A 22,398-nucleotide genomic window follows, 5' to 3' on the forward strand; every position below is an offset into this window, starting at 1 on the left:
CGACACTTGACCGGTTCATTAGCACCCGACAGACGAGTTCACAGGCACATCTATTCACAGACCACCTCGGTCACCTCCCTCTTTGTCATCGCCCTCATCAAACACTCACGCTCCGATGAAATAAAGTGATTAAAAAACTGCTAACAAGTAAAACTTTGCAGTGGGTTTAAAGCTGCTATGACTTTGTGATTTTTGTTGACTTTGCGCCCCTGTGGACGAAGGCAGTAGTGTTTCGCAGATAAGCGATTTCATTTCATATAAGCATCACCTATTGTCTCAAAGATTTACATTCACTCTCTGGTAGCTAGTGGTGTATTGGATAAACAGCTGTTTGCAAGATATATGGTAATCTAATTGTACTAAGCATCCCATCTGTGTACTACAAATCTTTTCATCAGATTTTGCAGAGAAACTGACCCCGGGGAGACAAATATTTGGAGTCATAGAAGAATGAAAGAAAGAAAGCCGCTTTATTTTGTCATTGCATTCTTACAACGAATTTAATTCTTACAATAAATTTGTTCTCTGCATTTAACCCATCCTATTGTATAGGAGCAGTGGGAAGCTGCAGTGCCCAGAGACCAACTCCAGTTCTTCTTTCCATTGCCTTGCTCAGGGGCACAGACAGGAGTATTAACCCTAACATGCATGTCTTTTTGATGGTGGGAGGAAACTGGAGCACCCGGAGAAAACCCACGCAGACACAGGGAGAACATGCCAACTCCACACAGAAAGGACCTGGGATGGCCTGGGGTTCGAACCCAGGACCTTCTTGCTGTGAGACACCAGTGCTAACCACTGGGTCACCGTGCCACTCACGCAATAGCTAATCTTCTCGTTGATGGTCTCATTTGCCTATGTCGGTCATTTTGGGGCATCAAAGTTAAACAGACTGGTAAATAATCTGTGGCAGCTTTAACTTTAGATTCGGTACTCTGTCTCCTAAGAGAGAATCAGAATCCTTTCCTTTTGTAAAAGAGTCTCATTTCTCGCTCTACAGCCGCACGCCTGTCTGTTCCCTTTTGTCATAAGTTTGCATCCTTATTTCGTTAAAGCAGCCTCCCACCTTCTCCAGCAGGTAGTTGTTGATGTGTCCCCCAGTGGGGTCACCATTGAAGTTGAAGTTGATGTCCATGTATTTGCCGAAGCGACTGGAGTTGTCGTTGCGATTTGTCTTGGCGTTCCCGAAGGCCTCCAGAACACAGTTGGACTTCAGCAGCACGTTTTTCACACTGATTTATCGCATCAGGGCAACCGTTGATGAAACCATGTGGGGGAAATGGAAAGGAAGGGATGGAGGGGAAAACAGAGTGAGGTCTTACTGAATATAGTAACATCAAACTGTAACAATCCAGCTGTTGTGTTAGCATACTTATAGGCTGTAGAGGTAATATTCAGTAGTTTAATCTGTATTACATTCAAACCACATCCTCAGGTCACCATTCCCCAGACCTGTAAATATTTCTGCCTTAGCTGTGCTCATTATGTGTATGTACTGAGTATGTGCGAATACTGTATACTGAATAGCGAAGCCCGAAGGGATGGCTTCTTACTGCAGATTATTCCTATGGGTGAAATTATTAATTCTGCTTTTCTTGCACTCTGTACAGAAGATACCTATTCATTCTTTCAGTCATTCTTATTTCTTTAACTCTATGCCGACTTAATACAGTTCAAGGTTACATGAGGCTAAAGAATTCTCAAAGCAAGTACTGGGCCAGTACACACACACACACACACATTCATCAGAATCATGTTTATTGGCCACGTAGGTTTGCACTACATGGAATTTTGACTCCGAATTTGTGGCTCTCTTAAGTGTATTTAACATAGAATAACAACACTACTACACAACAATCTTCAGATATAGACACAAGGATTGATTATATACAGGCGAAATAAGAGGTGATAAAGTGCAATGGTGCAGAGAATACTGATGCACACCATTAAGACCTATGGTAAATTGAGAGCCCCCAGTTCATCTAACATGCATGCTAGATGAAACCAGAAACACAGTAGAGAACATGCGATAATGCACATAAAAATTATAGCCTCTCCCCAATGCCACTCACCTCTCTACCTCTGCCCTCTGGGTCGGGTTTGTGATGGCTGCAATGTACTGCATGATATACTTGCTGGCCTCTGTCTTTCCGGCTCCACTCTCACCTGCAATTCCAAGACAAAAATGGATGTCAATCTGCTGAAAAGCTCAAGTCAAGCCAAGATACTATTGCAATATTTTTTTTTCATTTCATACACATTGAGACAAACTTCTTTACATGATTTCAGACTACCTGTAACCAAAATACACACTGCACTTCATGATTATCGCATCTCATTGCTTTTGCTCATAGCTACAAATGAAACCTGACATTCAGTTAAAGAATCTATCCCTAACCCTCGTCTGGGGGAAATGAAACTCAGGTAGCGCAGCAACTGCTCTGAAAGGTGTCATATCCTGTCGCCTTTTTCATCATGGGGCACTCTTCATTGATTTAATCGGTTAGTACTGGGTATCCTTCAAAGAGAGCTGCGCCAAATTCTGGTATTAGTACATAATTTAAGGCATCAGGAACACTGCCGAGGGCTGTGAAGAAGCATCAACTCATGTTATCCTCTTAATTACAGACACTTCAATTGAGGAAATAGATTAAAAATTGAAATTTATTAAAATCACACTTGTATAGAGTTAACTTTGTTCTTTGATGTGGTCTCTGCTCTGTGGCCCTTATGTGCTTAGCTATTTATTTGTCTATTTGCATCATTTACTATTATGTTTTTATTTGTCTTAATTCATTTTTAACCATATATAAGGCAGTTTGTAATGTTTTGTTTTGAAAGGTGATATATAATAAAGTTCAAATATTATTAGTAGCAGTAACGACAACAGGCATCGTCTGCCTCACTTAAGAAAATCAGGAAGTCCATTTACTCTATTGCAATAATGACACATGCTTTCATTCAGTGAATACAGATGTTAGAATAATGACACTTTCTGCCGCTGTCCCAAATCAGAGCCAATTCAACAATCAAACACTTTACGTCAATATCCAAATTTCTTCCATGAGAAAATGTCAAGCTGGCTTAGTCGGGTTATGGCTGAAGGGAAGGATTAAGAGGATTGAGAGAATGACTGAGACGGAGACGGACCTGATATGACAATGCAGGTGTCCTTGGCCCGTCTCTTCATGGCCTTGTAGGCAGCATCAGCGACTGCATAGAGGTGTGGTGGGTTTTCGTAAAGCTCTCGTCCTCGGTACGCATCAATGGCATCTTTCCCATAAATGTCCATCTCTGTGTACGGGTTGACTGAGACCACCACTTCTCCGATGAAGGTGTAGATACGGCCTTTCTCGAACCTGTCCAAAGATAGCAACTTATCTGTTTTTATGTGCATTTATATATATCACATTAGCAGCTGATGAGTGCACGATGCACGAAACAAGCTTGTATTGCTATGTATTAAAAGTTGTTTTCCTACATATTGATATTTCGCTCCTCATTTGTTGAGCACTTTTATCAACACCATTGACAGTTTCTGGGGGAAAAAAACGTTATATATATACATATATATATATATATATATATATATATATATATATACACTACCGTTCAAAAGTTTGGGATCACCCAAACAATTTCGTGTTTTCCATGAAAAGTCACACTTATTCACCACCATATGTTGTGAAATGAATAGAAAATAGAGTCAAGACATTGACAAGGTAAGAAATAATGATTTGTATTTGAAATAAGATTTTTTTTACATCAAACTTTGCTTTCGTCAAAGAATCCTCCATTTGCAGCAATTACAGCATTGCAGACCTTTGGCATTCTAGCTGTTAATTTGTTGAGGTAATCTGGAGAAATTGCACCCCACGCTTCCAGAAGCAGCTCCCACAAGTTGGATTGGTTGGATGGGCACTTCTTTGAGCAGATTGAGTTTCTGGAGCATCACATTTGTGGGGTCAATTAAACGCTCAAAATGGCCAGAAAAAGAGAACTTTCATCTGAAACTCGACAGTCTATTCTTGTTCTTAGAAATGAAGGCTATTCCATGCGAGAAATTGCTAAGAAATTGAAGATTTCCTACACCGGTGTGTACTACTCCCTTCAGAGGACAGCACAAACAGGCTCTAACAGGTACTATTTAATGAAGATGCCAGTTGGGGACCTGTGAGGCGTCTGTTTCTCAAACTAGAGACTCTAATGTACTTATCTTCTTGCTCAGTTGTGCAACGCGGCCTCCCACTTCTTTTTCTACTCTGGTTAGAGCCTTTTTGTGCTGTCCTCTGAAGGGAGTAGTACACACCGGTGTAGGAAATCTTCAATTTCTTAGCAATTTCTCGCATGGAATAGCCTTCATTTCTAAGAACAAGAATAGACTGTCGAGTTTCAGATGAAAGTTCTCTTTTTCTGGCCATTTTGAGCGTTTAATTGACTCCACAAATGTGATGCTCCAGAAACTCAATCTGCTCAAAGAAGTGCCCATCCAACCAATCCAACTTGTGGGAGCTGCTTCTGGAAGCGTGGGGTGCAATTTCTCCAGATTACCTCAACAAATTAACAGCTAGAATGCCAAAGGTCTGCAATGCTGTAATTGCTGCAAATGGAGGATTCTTTGACGAAAGCAAAGTTTGATGTCAAAAAAATCTTATTTCAAATACAAATCATTATTTCTAACCTTGTCAATGTCTTGACTCTATTTTCTATTCATTTCACAACATATGGTGGTGAATAAGTGTGACTTTTCATGGAAAACACAAAATTGTTTGGGTGATCCCAAACTTTTGAACGGTAGTGTATATATATATAAAACTGAATTATATATTATTATATATTATATATTATATAGTGATGGGTGCGTGACACACGAAACTAGCTTGTACTGAAATGCATTAAAGTTTTTTTTCCTACATCTATCTTAATATTCCACTCCTCATTTGTTGATAAAATCCAGTGATTCAAGTAAATTCTTTAATGGACAGTACAAGCGTGTTTCATGCCATAAGCAATCATCATCAGCACACACATTTACATACATACATACATACAAACATTTATATATGTGTGTGTGTGTGTGTGTGTGTGTGTGTCTGTGTCTGTGTCTGTGTGTGTATATATATATATATATATATATATATATATATATATATATATATATATATATATCCATCCATCCATCCATCCATCCATCCATCCATCCATCCATCCATCCATTATCTTAACCACTTATCCTGCTCTCAGGGTCGCGGAGTTGCTGGAGCCTATTCCAGCATAAAACCCAGCCACTGAGGATGCACAAGCCAGCACATTCTTAGTGCAGGTCCCAAGCCCAGATAAATGGGGAGGGTTACATCAGGAAGGGCATCCGGCGTAAAATCTTTGCCAAATCAAATATGTGGATCATAAATAAGATTTCCATACCGGATCGGTAGAGGCCCGGGTTACCAACGACTGCCACCGGTACTGTTAACCAGCAGGTTGCCAGTAGAAACTATGCTACTGTTGGGCGAAGGAGAGGGGGGAAGGCATGTCCAGAGGCAGCGAGAGAGGAGGAAGGGTAGGAGTGTGGAGGTGAGAGTTGGAACTTTGAATGTTGGCACTATGACTGGTAAAGGGAGAGAGCTGGCTGACATGATGGAAAGAAGAAAGGTAGGCATACTGTAGGTGCAAGAGACCAGTTGGAAGGGGAGTAAGGCCAGGAGTATCGGAGGTGGGTTCAAACTCTTCTACCATGGTGTGAATGGTAGGAGAAATGGGGTAGGGGTAATTCTGAAGGAAGAGTATGTCAAGAGAGTGCTGGAGGTGAAGAGAGTGTCAGACAGAGTGATGAGTATGAAGCTGGAAATTGAAGGTTTATTGCTGAATATTATCAGCGCATATGCCCCGCAAGTTGGGTGTGAGATGGATGAAAAAGAAGAATTCTGGAGTGAGTTGGACCACATGGTGGAGAGGGTACCCAAGGAGGAGAGAGTGGTGATTGGAGCGGACTTCAATGGACATGTTGGTGAAGGGAACCAAGGTGATGAGGAGGTGATGGGAAGGTGTAGAATGAGGAAGTACAGCAAATTATACAGAGGAAAAGGCTGGCAAGGAAGAAGTGGGATAGTAAGAGAGATGAAGAAAGTAGACAGGAGTACAAGGAGATGCAGCGTAAAGCAAAGACAGAGGTGGCAAAGGCAAAGGAAAAGACGTATGGTGAGTTGTATGACAGGTTAGACACTAAGGAAGGAGAAAAGGACTTGTACCGATTGGTTAAACAGAGGGACCAAGCTGCAAAGGATGTGCAGCAGGTAAGGGTGATCAAGGACGGAGATGGAAATGTGCTGACAAGCGAGGGGAGTGTGCTGAGAAGGTGGAAGGAGTACTTTGAGGCGCTCATGAATGAAGAAAATGAGAGCGAGAGAAGGTTGGATGATGTAGGGATAGTGAACCAGGAAGTGCAGTGGATTAGCAAGAGGAAGTGAGGGCAGCTATGAAGAGGATGAAGAGTGGAAAGGCAGTTGGTCCTGATGACATACCTGTGGAGGCATGGAGATGTTTAGGAGAGATGGCAGTGGGTTTTTTAACAAGATTGTTTAACACAATCTTGGAAAGCGAGAGGATACCTGAGGAGTGGAGAAGAAACATACTGGCGCCAATTTTCAAGAATAAGGGCGATGTGCAGAACTGTAGCAACTACAGAGGTATAAAGTTGATCAGCCACAGCATGAAGATATGGGAAAGAGTAATAGAAGCTAGGTGAAGAGGAGAGGTGACGATTAGCGAGCAGCAGTATGGTTTCATTCCATGAAAGAGCACCAAAGATGCGATGTTTGCTTTGAGAATGTTGATCGAAAAGTATAGAGAAGGCCAGAAGGAGTTACATTGTGTCTTTGTAGATTTAGAGAAAGCATATGACAGGGTGCCGAGAGAGGAGGTGTGGTATTGTATGAGGAAGTCGGGAGTTGCAGAGAAGTATGTAGGAGTGGTGCAGGATACGTATGAGGGAAGTGTGACAGTGGTGAGGTGTGTGGTTGGAATGACAGATGGGTTCAGGGTGGAGGTGGGATTACATCAAGGATCGGCTCTGAGCCCTTTCTTGTTTGCAATGGTGATGGACAGGTTGACAGACGAGATCAAGCAGGAGTCTCCGTGGACAATGATGTTCACGGATGACATTGTGAGCTGTAGCGATAGTAGGGTGCAGGTTGAGGAGAGCCTGGAGAGGTGAAGGTATGCACTGGAGAGAAGAGGAATGAAAGTCAGTGGGAGCAAGACAGAATACCTATACGTGAATGAGAGGGAGGACAGCGGAATGGTGAGGATGCAAGGAGTAGAGGTGACGAAGGGATACGAGTTTAAATACTTGGGGTCAACTGTCCAAAGTAACAGGGAGTGCAGAAGAGAGGTGAAGAAGAGAGTGCAGGCAGGGTGGAATGGGGGGAGAATGCTAAATTTGACAAGGGAAAAAGTAAAATAAATAAAATTCAATAACTCTAAGTTTATGTATGTATGCACGTATGTATGTAGGTGTATGTAGGTGTGTGTGTGTGTGTGTGTGTGTGTGTGTGTGTGTTTAAGTATAATTGCTTGTTTCTTTGTTTGGTTGCCCTTTATTCATTAATTCACTGACTTAGAGAGTTTCATAAAAGTTTAATTCCCCTCAGAACACTTGATTCTTCCTCGTTGTTTGCTGAAAAGAGTCTGTCTAAACAGCCATACATGCAATGGAAAATCATACTAAAAACCTACGCCCATGAAGTAAACCCATCAGAGTCACAAAGTTGCAAAATTGATTTTAAAAAAAACAACCCTTGTCTGACAGAACATCCACCTTCTCTTTCTCGTACACCACAGATCACAGGAAGTGACACAAGTGTGTTTAACGCAAGCAGGAAGCACTCTTGTGGTTCAAAGGAGGGGTTGCTTCCTACACGTTGTATAGTCTCTTGCTGGCTTGATGTGCTGGGGTGAAGCTCGCTTCTTGTTAAGTTAGGGGAAGTCTTCAACACCCAGCTGAGGATCAATTAACCGATTAAGCAATGAGCATTGTGGGTTTTCCCAGTTTTCACTTTTCTGTTGTACCGTATGTGCATCTGCTTGAACAATCTATGTGCTAAAGGCTGTTTTAGGGCAGAGCAAGGCTTTTTAAATCATTGCCTACCAAGTATTTTAACTAAAGGACAGTCAAAAAAACGGAAAATCTTTTCACTCAACACCTGAGTTTCAGAGTCGAGGAGAGATAAGGGAGACCAAAGCAGATCATAAGAGTGGATTAGCCATAGGCCAGCAGAAAGTTTCAGTTTCGATGCATACATTTAACAATACTTGTCATAACTTTGCAGACAAGGGCAAGTCTGATCAGGCTTTGTGTGATAAAACGTCTCACATAAATAGTTCTTTTATAAATACCTTTGGGCAATACTACTACATGCTTCACCAATGACACCAATGCCATAACAAAATGCTAAATCTATGTTTGGAGAGATATACGGTTATATAAAAAATGTCCTGTTAAACGACCACGTGAACTGGAAACAAAAGTGGTTTCAACATCCTCCATTTATGGGCTTGATATGGTTTGATATTCCAGTTTTCATGTCTGCCTCTTCTGGTTTCGCCCATGGCCGCTTTTTGAATTGGACATTTTGTTTTGTGATGTTGTGTAATGTATCACCAGTGTCGGGTGAGGGCCGAGCACCCCTTTAAACGTCATGGAGGAAGTGAGAAAATCAGAGGAGGAAAGGGCTGTCTGGAATTAGATATACTAAGAGACGCCAGCTCTCTGGTATACTGATGTGCTGACATTTCACCCGAAATAAAACTGACAGAAGGTCACATGACTCATTCAAAACACACCACAGTACATCACAGTAAGGGCAAGAAACTACCAAACCAAGACATGTTTAAGTCAGTTTCACTAGACTAATTGCCATCATGTCATATTCTTGTTTTTCTACATTCACTTATACAAGAGACTGCATCTGCAGCGATAATAAAGCACATGTTTAGTAATAGCGTTACCGTAAAAGCGAGCGGGAAAGTCACAGCAGAAATGACTCATCCTCAGTTTGCTTTTCTGTAATCTCTTCCAGTTCCTTGAAGTTTGTCAGTTAAATTACTTAACCGGAATGTGAAGCTGAAGTGGTCAAGAATATCATTTCATATTTATAATGCACCGCTACATCTAGTTGTGTGAGGTTCACAATGCTTGTCAGCAAAACAATTAAAAAAGTCAACTAAGATGTTATATTTCTCGACTTTGTTCACTCCATTCTGCATCGGGATAAGGATTGCCTATGATCTCCAGGAGTTTTGCTTGTATTTTCAGTAGTGATGTATGAAGTAGTGGTGTACTGTCACCATCTTTGATAACCGGCTGCCTCTTCATCCCTCCCTCTCCCCCCCCCCCCCCGGTGTCACAGGCTGCCTTACCTCAGCTTTAGATTTTCCATAAACTGCTTCATTGTCACTTCATCCAGGAGCACAAAGTCCGACTTCCCAAACTCGAGACCCTCCAGCTCCGCCATCCGTACAGACAGACCAGCTCACACACACATACACACGGGAAAAAAAACACACACAAACACACACAGAAGGACAGACAGATGCAGAGGTATGAAAAGAACTCTGTGGATAAGAAAGAGAAGTGAACTTCTGGGGCCCTGTCATGAAGGCAGTAGTGTGGTGTGTGTGTGTGTGTGTGTGTGTGTGTGTGTGTGTGTGTGTGTGTGTGTGTGTGTGTGTGTGTGTGTGTGTGTGTGTGTGTTGTGGGTGTGGCGTAACTGTTCTTCTGTAGATCCTAGGGTGTGCTAAGTCGAGTCACTGAGAGCTGTGGTCTACATGCTTCAACACGTCATCCTGTCAGTGTGTGGCTACGTGTGCGCTCATACACATCTATATAAATAGTGGGAGCTATCATTAAAAGCAGACACCACTTCTACATCCTCCTCTCTCTGTCTTCCTGCCACAGGGTTATAATGCCTTCCATGTTTCTGAACCAGTGCTGAACCTAACAAACCAAAAGGCTTATTACACCTTTACTTTTCCTCCTCTCACATTCTCTCCATCTGCCTCCTCCTTCCATTGCATTTTCTGTTGTTCTCTCCTTAAAGGCCAGATCGCATTCCCCCATATTTGGGCCGTGAGGCAGGGCTGCCACACCAGAGCAAATAACCTTGTAAATTTGAGGATTAAAATGCTCTTATCTCCTGGGAACGATCATGGCATTTCCTGTCTGAAATTAGCATTAGGCATACATCATTTCCCTTAGGATTTAAATTATGGTTTAAACTCCCACCAGTTCTCTGAAGGAACTGCTGAAACTCATATATGGGTTTTTTTGGGGGGGTGGGGGTGGGGGGGTGAAACAAGTTCAGCAGTACAGTTTGTTGTGTGAAATACAGGAGTGTACATTCGTGTGATTAAGCCCAGACGGCACAACGGTGATGAGTAAATTATACTGGCGAGTGCTGTCTGATACACACACGCACTAAAAATAAAGCTGACCAAACGGCAGGAAGTTGATTGCAAACTTTAAACCATGTGGCCTGGTCTTGTGTCATCAATTCCCAACCCAATGGAGGACCACTTCACAGCAATAGTCTGTGTCCCTGTAGTAGCAATAATCTTTATCTATATAGTACTTTTTAAAACAAGTTGATAATGTGCTGAACAGCCCGGGGGGTGGGGGGGGGGCTTGAAACAGTTCAATAAAACAAACAGGGAAAACTACTGAAGTTGCAGCTATGGGGAAAGACAGATTGAATAAATGAACTAGATAAAGTGAATGCAAACAATCATAGAAAAGCCTTGTGACAAAAGTATGGTTTCATATGAAAATGGACAGCGGTAAAGCTGTAGAAAATAGAAAATGACTATAGTATTACCTGGGGATTTCCCCGGGTAGTCCAACCTTGGTGAGTCATCCCAGGTCATCCTCTGTGTGGAGTTTGCATGTTTTCCCTGTGTCTGCGTGGGTTTCCTCCAGGGGCTCCGGTTTCCTCCCACAGTCCAAAGACATGTAAGTCAGGTGAATTGGCTGTACTAAATTGTCCCTAGGTATGAATGGTTGTGTGTGTGTGTGTGTGTGTGTGTGTGTGTGTGTGTGTGTGTGTGTGTGTGTGTGTGTGTGTGTGTGTGTGTGTGTGTGTGCGTGCCCTGTGATGGACTGCCGGCTTGTCCAGGGTGTCTGCCTGCCCGCCGCCCATTGACTGCTGGAATAGGCTCCAGCATCCCTGCGACCCTACAGGATAAGCGGTTCAGCTAATGGATGGAATGGATGGACATTACTTTACAAACACTATAAATCATTTCTATAGTAATACTACACGAACACTTTTCTATGCTACAGAAATATTTTAGTATTAGTATTAGTATAGTAACGTGATGAAAAAAAACCCCAACTGTAAATACTATAGTGAAATGCACAGTACTGGGTAGTGTTTTTATAGCAATGTGATGAAAAAACTGCAAGAATGCTATTTAAAGTCCAGTTGAAACGGCCTTTCGAGAGTATCTGATTTTCCATTGCACTTACTGCAAAGAGTCGGTGTCCTGGCAAAACTCCCAACCTGGCTCTCTCCATCTGACCACCTAATCATCCACTGTGTAAGTTGCTCAATGATTCTTACCTCTCCACCTCAAGCTGATGTGTGGTGAGCATTCTGGCACAAAATGGCTGCCATGAATCACCCAGGTGGGTGCTACACATTGGTGGTGGTTAGAGTGAGTTTCCCCCCTTCAGTGTGACGTGCTTTGGGTGTCTAACTAAAGCGCTCTATAAATGTAAACTGTTATTATTATTATTATTAATCCATATCGTGACGTATTTCTGAGTGAAACAGGATAGACACGTGGGACATGAGGTTGGGAGGAATTTGATTTGAAAGTTGAAGAGTGGGGGTGTTGCTAGCTAGCTTATGCCGCTAAAAGTTGAAGATTGGGTGAATGTCATGATATTATTGGTTGAAACTGGTTGGCTCAAGCCGACGTAAGCACATGTCATATTTTGTTTTACAGTGTTTCGTGTTCTCATGAATGACGCAGGGTCAGTACAAGACGACATACGTGTAGCTGGCATCCAGCACTATAGCCTCGCGGGCCCTCACCCGGTAACCTGTATAACTAAGTGTTCCTCAGTACGGTGTCTGCAGTGGCTCAATAAACATCAGCAATAACACAGTCACTGATCTACATACAGGAAGAAAACATGATTGAATTTTGATATAAGAATATAATGAAAATATATTACATATATTTTTTTGCATTTTTTTGTTTGGGCATATATTGTTAAATAGGTGCACAATATGACAGGGGATGTGATATAAAAGCGTTAAAAAGACATTTTTTATTTCATCATGACTTTAACTTTTCTTTACGGTTTCGCTATAGTTCATTTTCACATGGGTTTTCAGTAGTTATCTAAAAGACAAAAACTTTCAACAGTCTGTCGTATGCATATTCAATAATCCAGGTAAGAAAATCAAAGGTTGAATCAGTTCATCTGGATACAATGTTTATTGACAGATACGTTTCATCAATGAGTGATGATCACTGAGTGATGAGACGTAAATGAATGCTGACAGTAAATAAACGTTGACAATAAAAGTTGTATCCAGATGAACTGATTCAACCTTCTTTGATTTCAACAGTCTAAGCTTCTTTGGCTGGTAGGCTACCAGCCAAAGAAGCTCACTCCTATTTCCACTCCTACTGTAACCCCAGGCTACAATAGGAGTGGAAAAAACCTCAAGAAAAGGTGTCTGACCATATACCCCTATCACCTTGGGCCGTTTCATCAGCAGTGTGGGTTTATCGCTGAGTAATCCAGCTCAGGGCATGACTCAAATTTTTTCCACGGCAAGTACGAGCCAGCCCCATTGATGTTTGTAAAGTGTATCTCAGCCTTTAAATATGAAACATTGATGTGCAAGCCTTAAAGTATGCTTTTCTTTTCCCCTCATTCATTTCACATAATTTATTATTTTTCGGTTATTTCTAGTTTGTTTGGTTTTTTTTGTGGGTTTTTTGGGTAACACTTCACAAATGCATGTAATGCGTGTTCATTAACAAGGCCCTTATAAAGCCTTATAAGATGTTTATTAACATTATCATTTGTTAATAAGACTGTAATAAGTGTTAGTTAATAGGTAACAAGGCCCTTATAAGTCATAACATTTGTATCCTGTGGACTATCAAAATTAATTTAATTACTTTTAATCATGAGGGTCCTTAGATGCTACGTGCAAATTTTTATGCAGATTCAATTTAAAATGTGAAAAAGTACGTTTTGCACGCGCCACCTAGCGGCTGAAAACATGTTTATGACGCTATTATTAATATTCATATAGCCTTCTTGACACATAATAATGTTACTAAGCATTTAATATGGACTAAGAAAGGCCTTATTACCTATTAACTAACACTTATTAAATGCACTTAATGTAAAGCGTTACCAGGTATTGCATCAACACTTCAAGTTGCCACACTTTGACAACCTCAACCCTATAATAATTAACAAAACTTGAAATGAAATTTCCTCTGCATATTATGCCCGTTTCCAACCAGTTAACTGGCATCTGCACACCCTGTTAACAGTTTCTCTCTCCGTACAGCCCTGTTTCTAAACAGAGCATAATAACGAGGCTCCAATTCAATTTCTGTGGTCGGCTGCATCACATCCAGTCCAGAGAGGACTCGCCCAGGAGGTGAGAGGCAACTGGCTCTTCCTCTTTCATTTGCTTTTGTCTCCATCTAGCTGCTGTGTTCATAATATTTACAGAATCGACAACTGTGCAGATGACTTGCAGAGAGGCAGAGATTTAGATTCAAAACAAACCTCGTTATCTCATTTAATTAAAAATTCTCAAATATTCAGCTTGTAGAAAAGGTTTTACATACAAGGAAGATATTAAGTTAAACAATGTTTTTCCACAGGTTCAACAAAACAACTAAAACTCAACAAAAATAACACCATAAACAATCAACGATGGTGTTCGGACGCCACCTTCCCTAGAGAGCTGAAAACACTCTGTGTCTTTGTTGACATAGGTGACAATATTTATCATGCCATTTTTTGAATGCTCCCAATTCATCTGCAATACTATTCTATTCAAGTTATTTACATATAGATTGAGGCTTTCTGACACTTCTAATCAGAGCATCTTACAACATCAACATTAGCAAGTTAAGCCTAGCAGTGCATCCGGAAAGTATTCACACCCCTTCACTTTCCCCACATTTTGTTATGTTACAGCCTTACTCCAAAATGGATTAAATTCCTTTTTTTCTCATCAATCTACATACAATACCCCATAATGACAAAGCGAAAAAGGTTTTGTAAAAATGTTTGCGAATTTATTAAAAATAAAAAACTGAAATATTGCATGTACATAAATATTCACACCCTTTACTCAGTACTTGGTTGAGGCACCCTTGGCAGCGATTACAGCCTCAAGTCTTCTTGGGTATGAAGCTACAAGCTTGGCACACCTATATTTGGGGTATTTCTCCCATTCTTCTCTGCAGATCCTCTCGAGCTCTGTAAGGTTAGATGAGGAGCGTCGCTGCGCAGCTATTTTCAGGTATTTCCAGAGATGTTCAATGGGTTTAAGTCTGGGCTCTGGCTGGGCCACTCAAGGACATTCACAGACTTGTCCCGAAGCCACTCCTTCGTTGTCTTGGCTGTGTGCTTAGGGTCGTTGTCGTGTTGAAAGGTAAACCTTCGCCCCAGTCTGAGGTCCTGAGCACTCTGGAGCAGGTATTCATCAAGGATCTCTCTGTACTTTGCTCCATTCATCTTTCCCTCGATCCTGACTAGTCTCCCAGTTCCTGCCGCTGAAAAACATCCCCACAGCATGATGCTGCCACCACCATGCTTCACTGTAGGGATAGTATTAGCAAGGTGATGAAAGGTGCCTGGTTTCCTCCAGACGTGACGTTTAGCATTCAGGCCAAAGAGTTCAATCTTGGTTTCATCAGACCAGAGAATCTTGTTTCTCATGGTCTGAGAGTCCTTTAGGTGCTTTCTGGCAAAGTCCAAGCGGGCTGTCATGTGCCTTTTACTGAGCAGAGGCTTCCGTCCGGCCACTCTACCATAAAGGCCTGATTGATGGAGTGCTGCAGAGATGGTTGTCCTTCTGGAAGGTTCTCCCCTCTCCACAGAGGAATGCTGGAGCTCTGTCAGAGTGACCATCGGGTTCTTGGTCACCTCCCTGACCAAGGCCCTTCTCCCCCAATTGCTCAGTTTGGCTGGGCGGCCAGCTCTAGGAAGAGTCCTGGTAGATCCAAACTTCTTCCATTTACGAATGATGGAGACCACTGTGCTCTTCGAGACCTTCAGAGCTGTAGAAAAATTTTTGTACCCTTCCCCAGATCTGTGCCTCGATACAATCCTGTCTCGGAGGTCCACAGACAATTCCTTTGACTTCATGGCTTGGTTTCTGCTCTGACATGCACTGTCAACAGTGAGACCTTATATAGACAGGTGTGTGCCTTTCCAAATCATGTCCAATCAATTGAATTTACTACAGGTGGACTCCAATCAAGATGTAGAAGCATCTCAAGGATGATCAGTGGAAACAGGATGAACCTGAGCTCAATTTTGAGTGTCATAGCAAAGGGTGTGAATACTTATGTACATGCAACATTTCAGTTTTTTATTTTTATTTTTATTTTTTAATTTATTTCTGATTTTTCCCTTTTTTCTCCCAATTTAGTGGCCAATTGATCCCTATTTTAATTCAAACACCCACCCTCGTATTGCATGCGTTCGCCAACTGCATCTCTCCGGTCAGCAGTCTCGAAGGAAAGCGCCTCCCCACTTTCGTGACAAGGCGAATCCAAGCCGAACCACTGTTTTTCCGACACACACAGAGACGCATTCACATGACGAACACAAGCCGACTCCGCCCCCCTCCCGAAGACAGCGTTGCCAATGATTGCTGCTTCATCGAGTCCGGCCATAGTCGGATCTGACGCAGTTTTTTATTTTTAATAAATTTGCAAAAATTTCTACAAAACCTTTCTCACTTTGTCATTATGGGGTATTGTGTGTAGATTGATGAGAAAAAAAAGGAATTTAATCCATTTTGGAATAAGGCTGTAACATAACAAAATGTGGGGAAAGTGAAGGGGTGTGAATACTTTCCGGATGCACTGTAGACCTCCACCAGTATTAACAGCTGCCAATTGTGATGTATGCTGAGGTCAGAATCACCGAGAGATGGAAGACAGGCAGCAAAGACTTGAGAGGAAGTGAGTATTACACAATCTTTTATCTGTATTTTCTCAAATAGCACACTTTTTCCCCAAAGTGACCTACAAAAGTAGTTAGATATATTTGTGTGTCAACTTTCAGATGTCTTATCTAGAGCACTAAATAACAACATTATAGCCAAGAGTGCATGCCATGTTAAGTGGAGTTAGTGTAAGTATGCAACAGATTTGCACAGAAGAAGGCCTAGGACCGAACCCAATATGTTTGTAATTTACACAAACCCAATAAATAAAGCAAGAAGAACATGACCGTGTGAAGGTGTCTGATTAATGTGCTGGAGTGTGGGTCTCGCACATTTTTGTTCCTATGCAGCCATCAAAGGACAAAATAAAGTTGTGGTTAATCCCAATGGATTTCTTCAGTAGGTAGATCACTGATAGTGACGCACAAAAAATATTTAAAAAATAGCTGGACAATGTCACAAATCAGTGTCACAGTCCAAATAGATCGCCAATTGAGTTGCAAATATCCATCCATCCATTATCTGAACCACTAATCCTGCTCTCAGCGTCGCTGAGATGCTGGAGCATAGGAGATTCATAATAATAATAATGGATTACATTTATATAGCACTTTATCTAGACACCCAAAAAACCCACCCACTGAGGATGCACAAGCCAGTAAATCCTTAGTGCCGGTCCCAAGCCCGGACAAATGGGGAGGGTTGCGTCAGGAAGGGCATCCGGCGTAAAATCTTTGCCAAATCAAATATGTGGATCATAAATAAGACTTACATACCGGATCGGTCGAGGCCTGGGTTACCAACGACCGCCACCGGTACTGTTAACCAGCAGGGTGTCGTTGGAAACTATGCTACTGTTGGGCGAAGGAGAAGGAGAGGGGGAAAGCATGTCCAGAGGCAGCTAGAGAGGAGGAAGGGTAGGCAAGTGGAGGTGAGAGTTGGAACTTTGAATGTTGGCACTATGACTGGTAAAGGGAGAGAGCTGGCTGACATGATGGAAAGAAGAAAGGTAGGCATACTGTAGGTGCAAGAGACCAGTTGGAAGGGGAGTAAGGCCAGGAGTATCGGAGGTGGGTTCAAACTCTTCTACCATGGTGTGAATGGGAGGAGAAATGGGGTAGGGGTAATTCTGAAGGAAGAGTATGTCAAGAGAGTGCTGGAGGTGAAGAGAGTGTCAGACAGAGTGATGAGTATGAAGCTGGAAATTGAAGGTTTATTGCTGAATATTATCAGCGCATATGCCCCGCAAGTTGGGTGTAAGATAGATGAAAAAGAAGAATTCTGGAGTGAGTTGGACCACATGGTGGAGAGGGTACCCAAGGAGGAGAGAGTGGTGATTGGAGCGGACTTCAATGGACATGTTGGTGAAGGGAACAGAGGTGATGAGGAGGTGATGGGAAGGTATGGAGTCAAGGAGAGAAATGTGGAAGGACAGATGGTGGTCGATTTTGTGAAAAGGATGGAAATGGCTGTGGTGAATACATATTTCAAGAAGAGGGAGGAGCACAGGGTGACGTACAAGAGTGGAGGAAAGTGCACACAGGTGGACTATATCTTATGTAGAAGGCGCCATCTAAAAGGAATTGGAGACTGCAAGGTGGTGACAGGGGAGAACGTAGCTAGGCAGCATCGGATGGTGGTCTGTAGGATGACTTTGGAGACCAAGAAGAGGAAGCGAGTGAAGACACAGCCGAAGATCAAATGGTGGAAGTTGAAGAAGGAAGACTGTTGTGTGGAGTTCAGGCAGGAGTTAAAACAGGCACTGGGTGGTAATGAAGAGTTGCCAGATGGCTGGACAACCACTGCAGAAATAGTGAGAGAGACAGCTAGGAAGGTACTTGGTGTGTCATCAGTACAGAGGAAGGAAGACAAGGAGACTTGGTGGTAGAATGAGGAAGTACAGCAAAGTATACAGAGGAAAAGGCTGGCAAGGAAGAAGTGGGATAGTAAGAGAGATGAAGAAAGTAGACAGGAGTACAAGGAGATGCAGCGTAAAGCAAAGAGAGAGGTGGCAAAGGCAAAGGAAAAGACGTATGGTGAGTTGTATGACAGGTTAGACACTAAGGAAGGAGAAAAGGACGTGTACCGATTGGCTAGACAGGGGGACCGAGCTGCAAAGGATGTGCAGCAAGTTAGGGCGATCAAGGATAGAGATGGAAATGTGCTAACAAGCGAGGAGAGTGTGCTAAGAAGGTGGAAGGAATACTTTGAGGGGCTGATGAATGAAGAAAATGAGAGAGAGAGGGTTGGATGATGTAGGGATAGTGAATCAGGAAGTTCAGTGGATTAACAAGGAGGAAGTGAGGGCAGCTATGAAGAGGATGAAGAGTGGAAAGGCAGTTGGTCCTGATGACATACCTGTGGAGGCATGGAGATGTTTAGGAGAGATGGCAGTGGAGTTTTTAACTAGATTGTTTAACACAATCCTGGAAAGTGAGAGGATGCCTGAGGAGTGGAGAAGAAGCATACTGGTACCGATTTTCAAGAACAAGGGCGATGTGCAGAACTGTAACAACTACAGAGGTATAAAGTTGATCAGCCACAGCATGAAGATATGGGAAAGAGTAATAGAAGCTTGGTTAAGAGGAGAGGTGATGATCAGCGAGCAGCAGTATGGTTTCATGCCATGAAAGAGCACCACAGATGCGATGTTTGCTTTGAGAATGTTGATTGAGAAGTATAGAGAAGGCCAGAAGGAGTTGCATTGTGTCTTTGTAGATTTAGAGAAAGCATATGACAGAGTGCCGAGAGAGGAGGTGTGGTATTGTATGAGGAAGTCAGGAGTTGCAGAGAAGTATGTAGGAGTGGTGCAGGATACGTATGAGGGAAGTGTGACAGTGGTGAGGTGTGCAGTTGGAATGACAGATGGGTTCAAGGTGGAGGTCGGATTACATCAAGGATCGGCTCTGAGCCTTTTCTTGTTTGCAATGGTGATGTACAGGTTGACGGACAAGATCAGGCAGGAGTCTCCATGGACGATGATGTTCGCGGATGACATTGTGATCTGTAGCGAGAGTAGGGTGCAGGTTGAGGAGAGCCTGGAGAGGTGGAGGTATGCACTGGAGAGAAGAGGAATGAAAGTCAGTAGGAGCAAGACGGAATACCTATGTGTGAATGAGAGGGAGGACAGTGGAATGGTCAGGATGCAAGGAGTGGAGGTGACAAAGGCATTTGAGTTTAAATACTTGGGGTCAACTGTCCAAAGTAACGGGGAGTGCAGTAGAGAGGTGAAAAAGAGAGTGCAGGCAGGTTGGATTGGGTGGAGAAATATGTCAGGAGAGATTTGCGACAGAAGGGTACCAGCAAGAGTTAAAGGGAAAGTTTACAAGATGGTTGTGAGACCAGCTATGTTATATGGTTTGGAGACAGTGGCACTGACGAAAAGACAGGAAGCGGAGCTGGAGGTGGCAGAGTTGAAGATGCTAAGATTTTCACTGGGAGTAACGAAGAAGGAAAGGATTAGGAATGATTATATTAGAGGGACCGCTCAGGTTGGACGGTTTGGAGACAAAGCAAGAGAGGCAAGATTGAGATGGCTTGGACATGTGTGGAGGAGAGATGCTGGATATACTAGGAGAAGGATGCTGAATATGGAGCTGCCAGGGAAGAGGAGAAGAGGAAGGCCAAAGAGGAGGTTTATGGATGTGATGAGGGAAGACATGCAGGTGGCTGGTGTGACAGAGGAAGACGCAGAAGACAGGAAGAAATGGAAACGGATGATCCGCTGTGGCGACCCCTAACGGGAGCAGCCGAAAGTAGTAGTAGTAGATCTAGACACCCAAACTGCTTCACATTGAAGGGGGAAACTCACTTCAACTACCACCAATGTATAGCACCCACCTGGGTGATGCACGGCAACCATTTTCTGCCAGAACACTCACCACACATCAGCTTGAGGGGGAGAGGGAGGAATCATTTAGCAACACACAGGGGATGATTAGGTGGCCAGATGGAGAGAGCCAGGTTGGGAATTTTGCCAGGACACTGGGGACCCCTATTCTTTTTGATAAGTGCCATGGGATCTTTAATGATCACAGTGAGTCATGACCTCGGTTTTAACGTCTCATCCGAAGGACCGCATCTCCTACACAGTGTCCCCGTCACTGCACATGGATTTTTGGTTTTATTAGGTCCAGAGGGAAGACTGCCCCCTACTGGCCCACCAACACCACTTCCAGCAGCAACTCAGTTTTTCCATGAGGTCTCCCATCCAAGAACTACCCAAGCCCACACCTGCTTAACTTCCATCATTCAGCAGAGCCAGATTACATGTTGGTATACCTGCATATTGGTACAAATAAACTAGATAATGTCACTAATCATTATTATCAGTCATACTTTCAGACCATCTATAGATTAAGCTAATACTTCAGCTCCAGGTTGTTATGGCTCTGGTTCAACCATAACAACCTGGAGCTGAACACACTCAAACAGTGGAGATGACAGTGGACTTCAGGAGGAGCCCCCCAACCATACTCAACAGCACAGTGCCTATGGTGAAAACGAAAACCTACAGATTTCTGGGTTCCACAATTTCCCAGGGCCTAAGGTGGGCATCCAACATAGACATAATCACCAAAAATGCCCAGCAGAGGATGTACTTTCTCCGCCAGCTCAAATAAGTTCAACCTGCCTCAGGAACTGCTGATTCAGTTCTACTACTACTACTTGCCGCTGCTGCCGTTTGGGGTTGCCACAGTGGATCATCCGTTTCCATTTCTTGCTGTCCTCTGCATCTTCCTCTGTCATACCAGCCACCTGCATGTCCTCCCTCACTACATCCATAAACCTCTTTTTTGGCCTTCCTCTTTTCCTCTTCCCTGGCAGCTCCATATCCAGCATCCTTCTCCTAATATACCCAGCATCTCTCCTCCACACATGTCCAAGCCATCTCGATCACCTCAAAGAACTGCTGATTCAGTTCTACACTGTAATAATCCAGTCTGTCCTCTGCACATCCATCACTGTCTGGTTTGGATCGGCCACCAAACAGGCCAGGGACAGACTTCAATGGACAGTTAAGTCTGCAGAAAAAAATCATTGGTGCCAACCTGCCCTCCATTCAGGACTTATATACCTCCAGACTCAGAAAACAGGCAGGCAATATCACTGCAAACCCATGACACCCTGGTCACAACCTGTTCCAACTCCTCCCCTCTTGTAGGCGCTACAGGAATCATGAATCAGGAACAATTTATTTGTCATTTCATCTTATGTACTACGTACACAAAAGAAACATAATTCAGTTACCCCCAGCCCACAGCAGTGCCACACAAAGGCCAAATCACATATTCAAAAACCTCCAAAAACAACAAAACCAAAAATATACAAAAACAGACAGAACAAAGCAACAAAACAAAAAAAACACAAACAGCCAGCAACACAGTCAAAAAACTCCACCATCCAGAGAATGAACACCAGACAGGATGACTGTCGGAACTGCCAGTCTACATGGGCTAGCAGTTAGCCTAGCCTAGTCTGCCCCGCCTCCGCGTCCCGTCAGACCGCCCTCGGTTTTTCCCCCTCAGGCGCAGCTCAAGGCAGGGCTGTGGTCCCTCGGCCCATTGGATACAGCAGACCAGGCTCCCCCAACCGATCCAACACCAGCTCTCCAGCCAGACACCCTCGACACACCTCTCCCACACTCCACACGATGACACAAATGCAGACGCAGAAAAAAATACTGCACAGTCGACGCTAGGCGAGGCTGCCGCCAGACTGCCTCGATGTTTCTTCTCGAGCAGGGCCGTGGGCTAGCAGTTAGCTTAGCCTGCACAGCTTCCGCATCCTGCCAGACCGCCCTCAGTGTTTCCTCTTTGGGTCCAAAGGACGCAGCAGACCAACCTCTCTTGGCCGATCCAGTGCCAGCTCTCCAAACCAAGGAAATCGACGATCAAAATAAAAATGTCGATCGAGTTGAGTGGAAATACTTCTTTACAGTTTTGGAAAAATTTGGATTAGGGCAGTCGTTCATAGCTTGGATCTCCCACTGCAACAGTTCAAACTAACAGTACAGCTTCTCAACATTTCGCCCTAGGCCAAGGAACCTGTCAGGGTTGCCCACTAAGTCTGATCCTCTTCGATCTAGCTATTGAACCACTTGCAGTTGCTCTTCGTAACAATGCCGGTATTTGGGGGGGGGGGATGGAACATCAAGTGTCTTGTGTCTTTATAT

At 43.3% G+C, this 22,398-nt stretch overlaps 1 protein-coding gene across 1 annotated transcript in view; it reads right to left on the reverse strand.

Annotated features, from left to right (window-relative positions):
* myo1g (myosin IG) overlaps window positions 1-9,631 on the reverse strand; it is a 54,415-nt gene extending 44,784 nt beyond the window's left edge. The window contains exons 1-4 of the mRNA XM_056298297.1: window positions 9,418-9,631; window positions 3,151-3,359; window positions 2,073-2,166; window positions 1,067-1,232 (exon numbers count right to left, since the gene is read on the reverse strand). Of these exons, the coding sequence (XP_056154272.1) occupies window positions 1,067-1,232; window positions 2,073-2,166; window positions 3,151-3,359; window positions 9,418-9,512 (564 nt within the window). The 5' untranslated portion in view covers window positions 9,513-9,631. The remainder of the gene's footprint in view (window positions 1-1,066; window positions 1,233-2,072; window positions 2,167-3,150; window positions 3,360-9,417) is intronic.
* Window positions 9,632-22,398: the final 12,767 nt, after the last annotated feature.

Source organism: Lampris incognitus, chromosome 18, assembly GCF_029633865.1.
Source record: "Lampris incognitus isolate fLamInc1 chromosome 18, fLamInc1.hap2, whole genome shotgun sequence".
Lineage (NCBI taxonomy): Eukaryota > Metazoa > Chordata > Actinopteri > Lampriformes > Lampridae > Lampris > Lampris incognitus.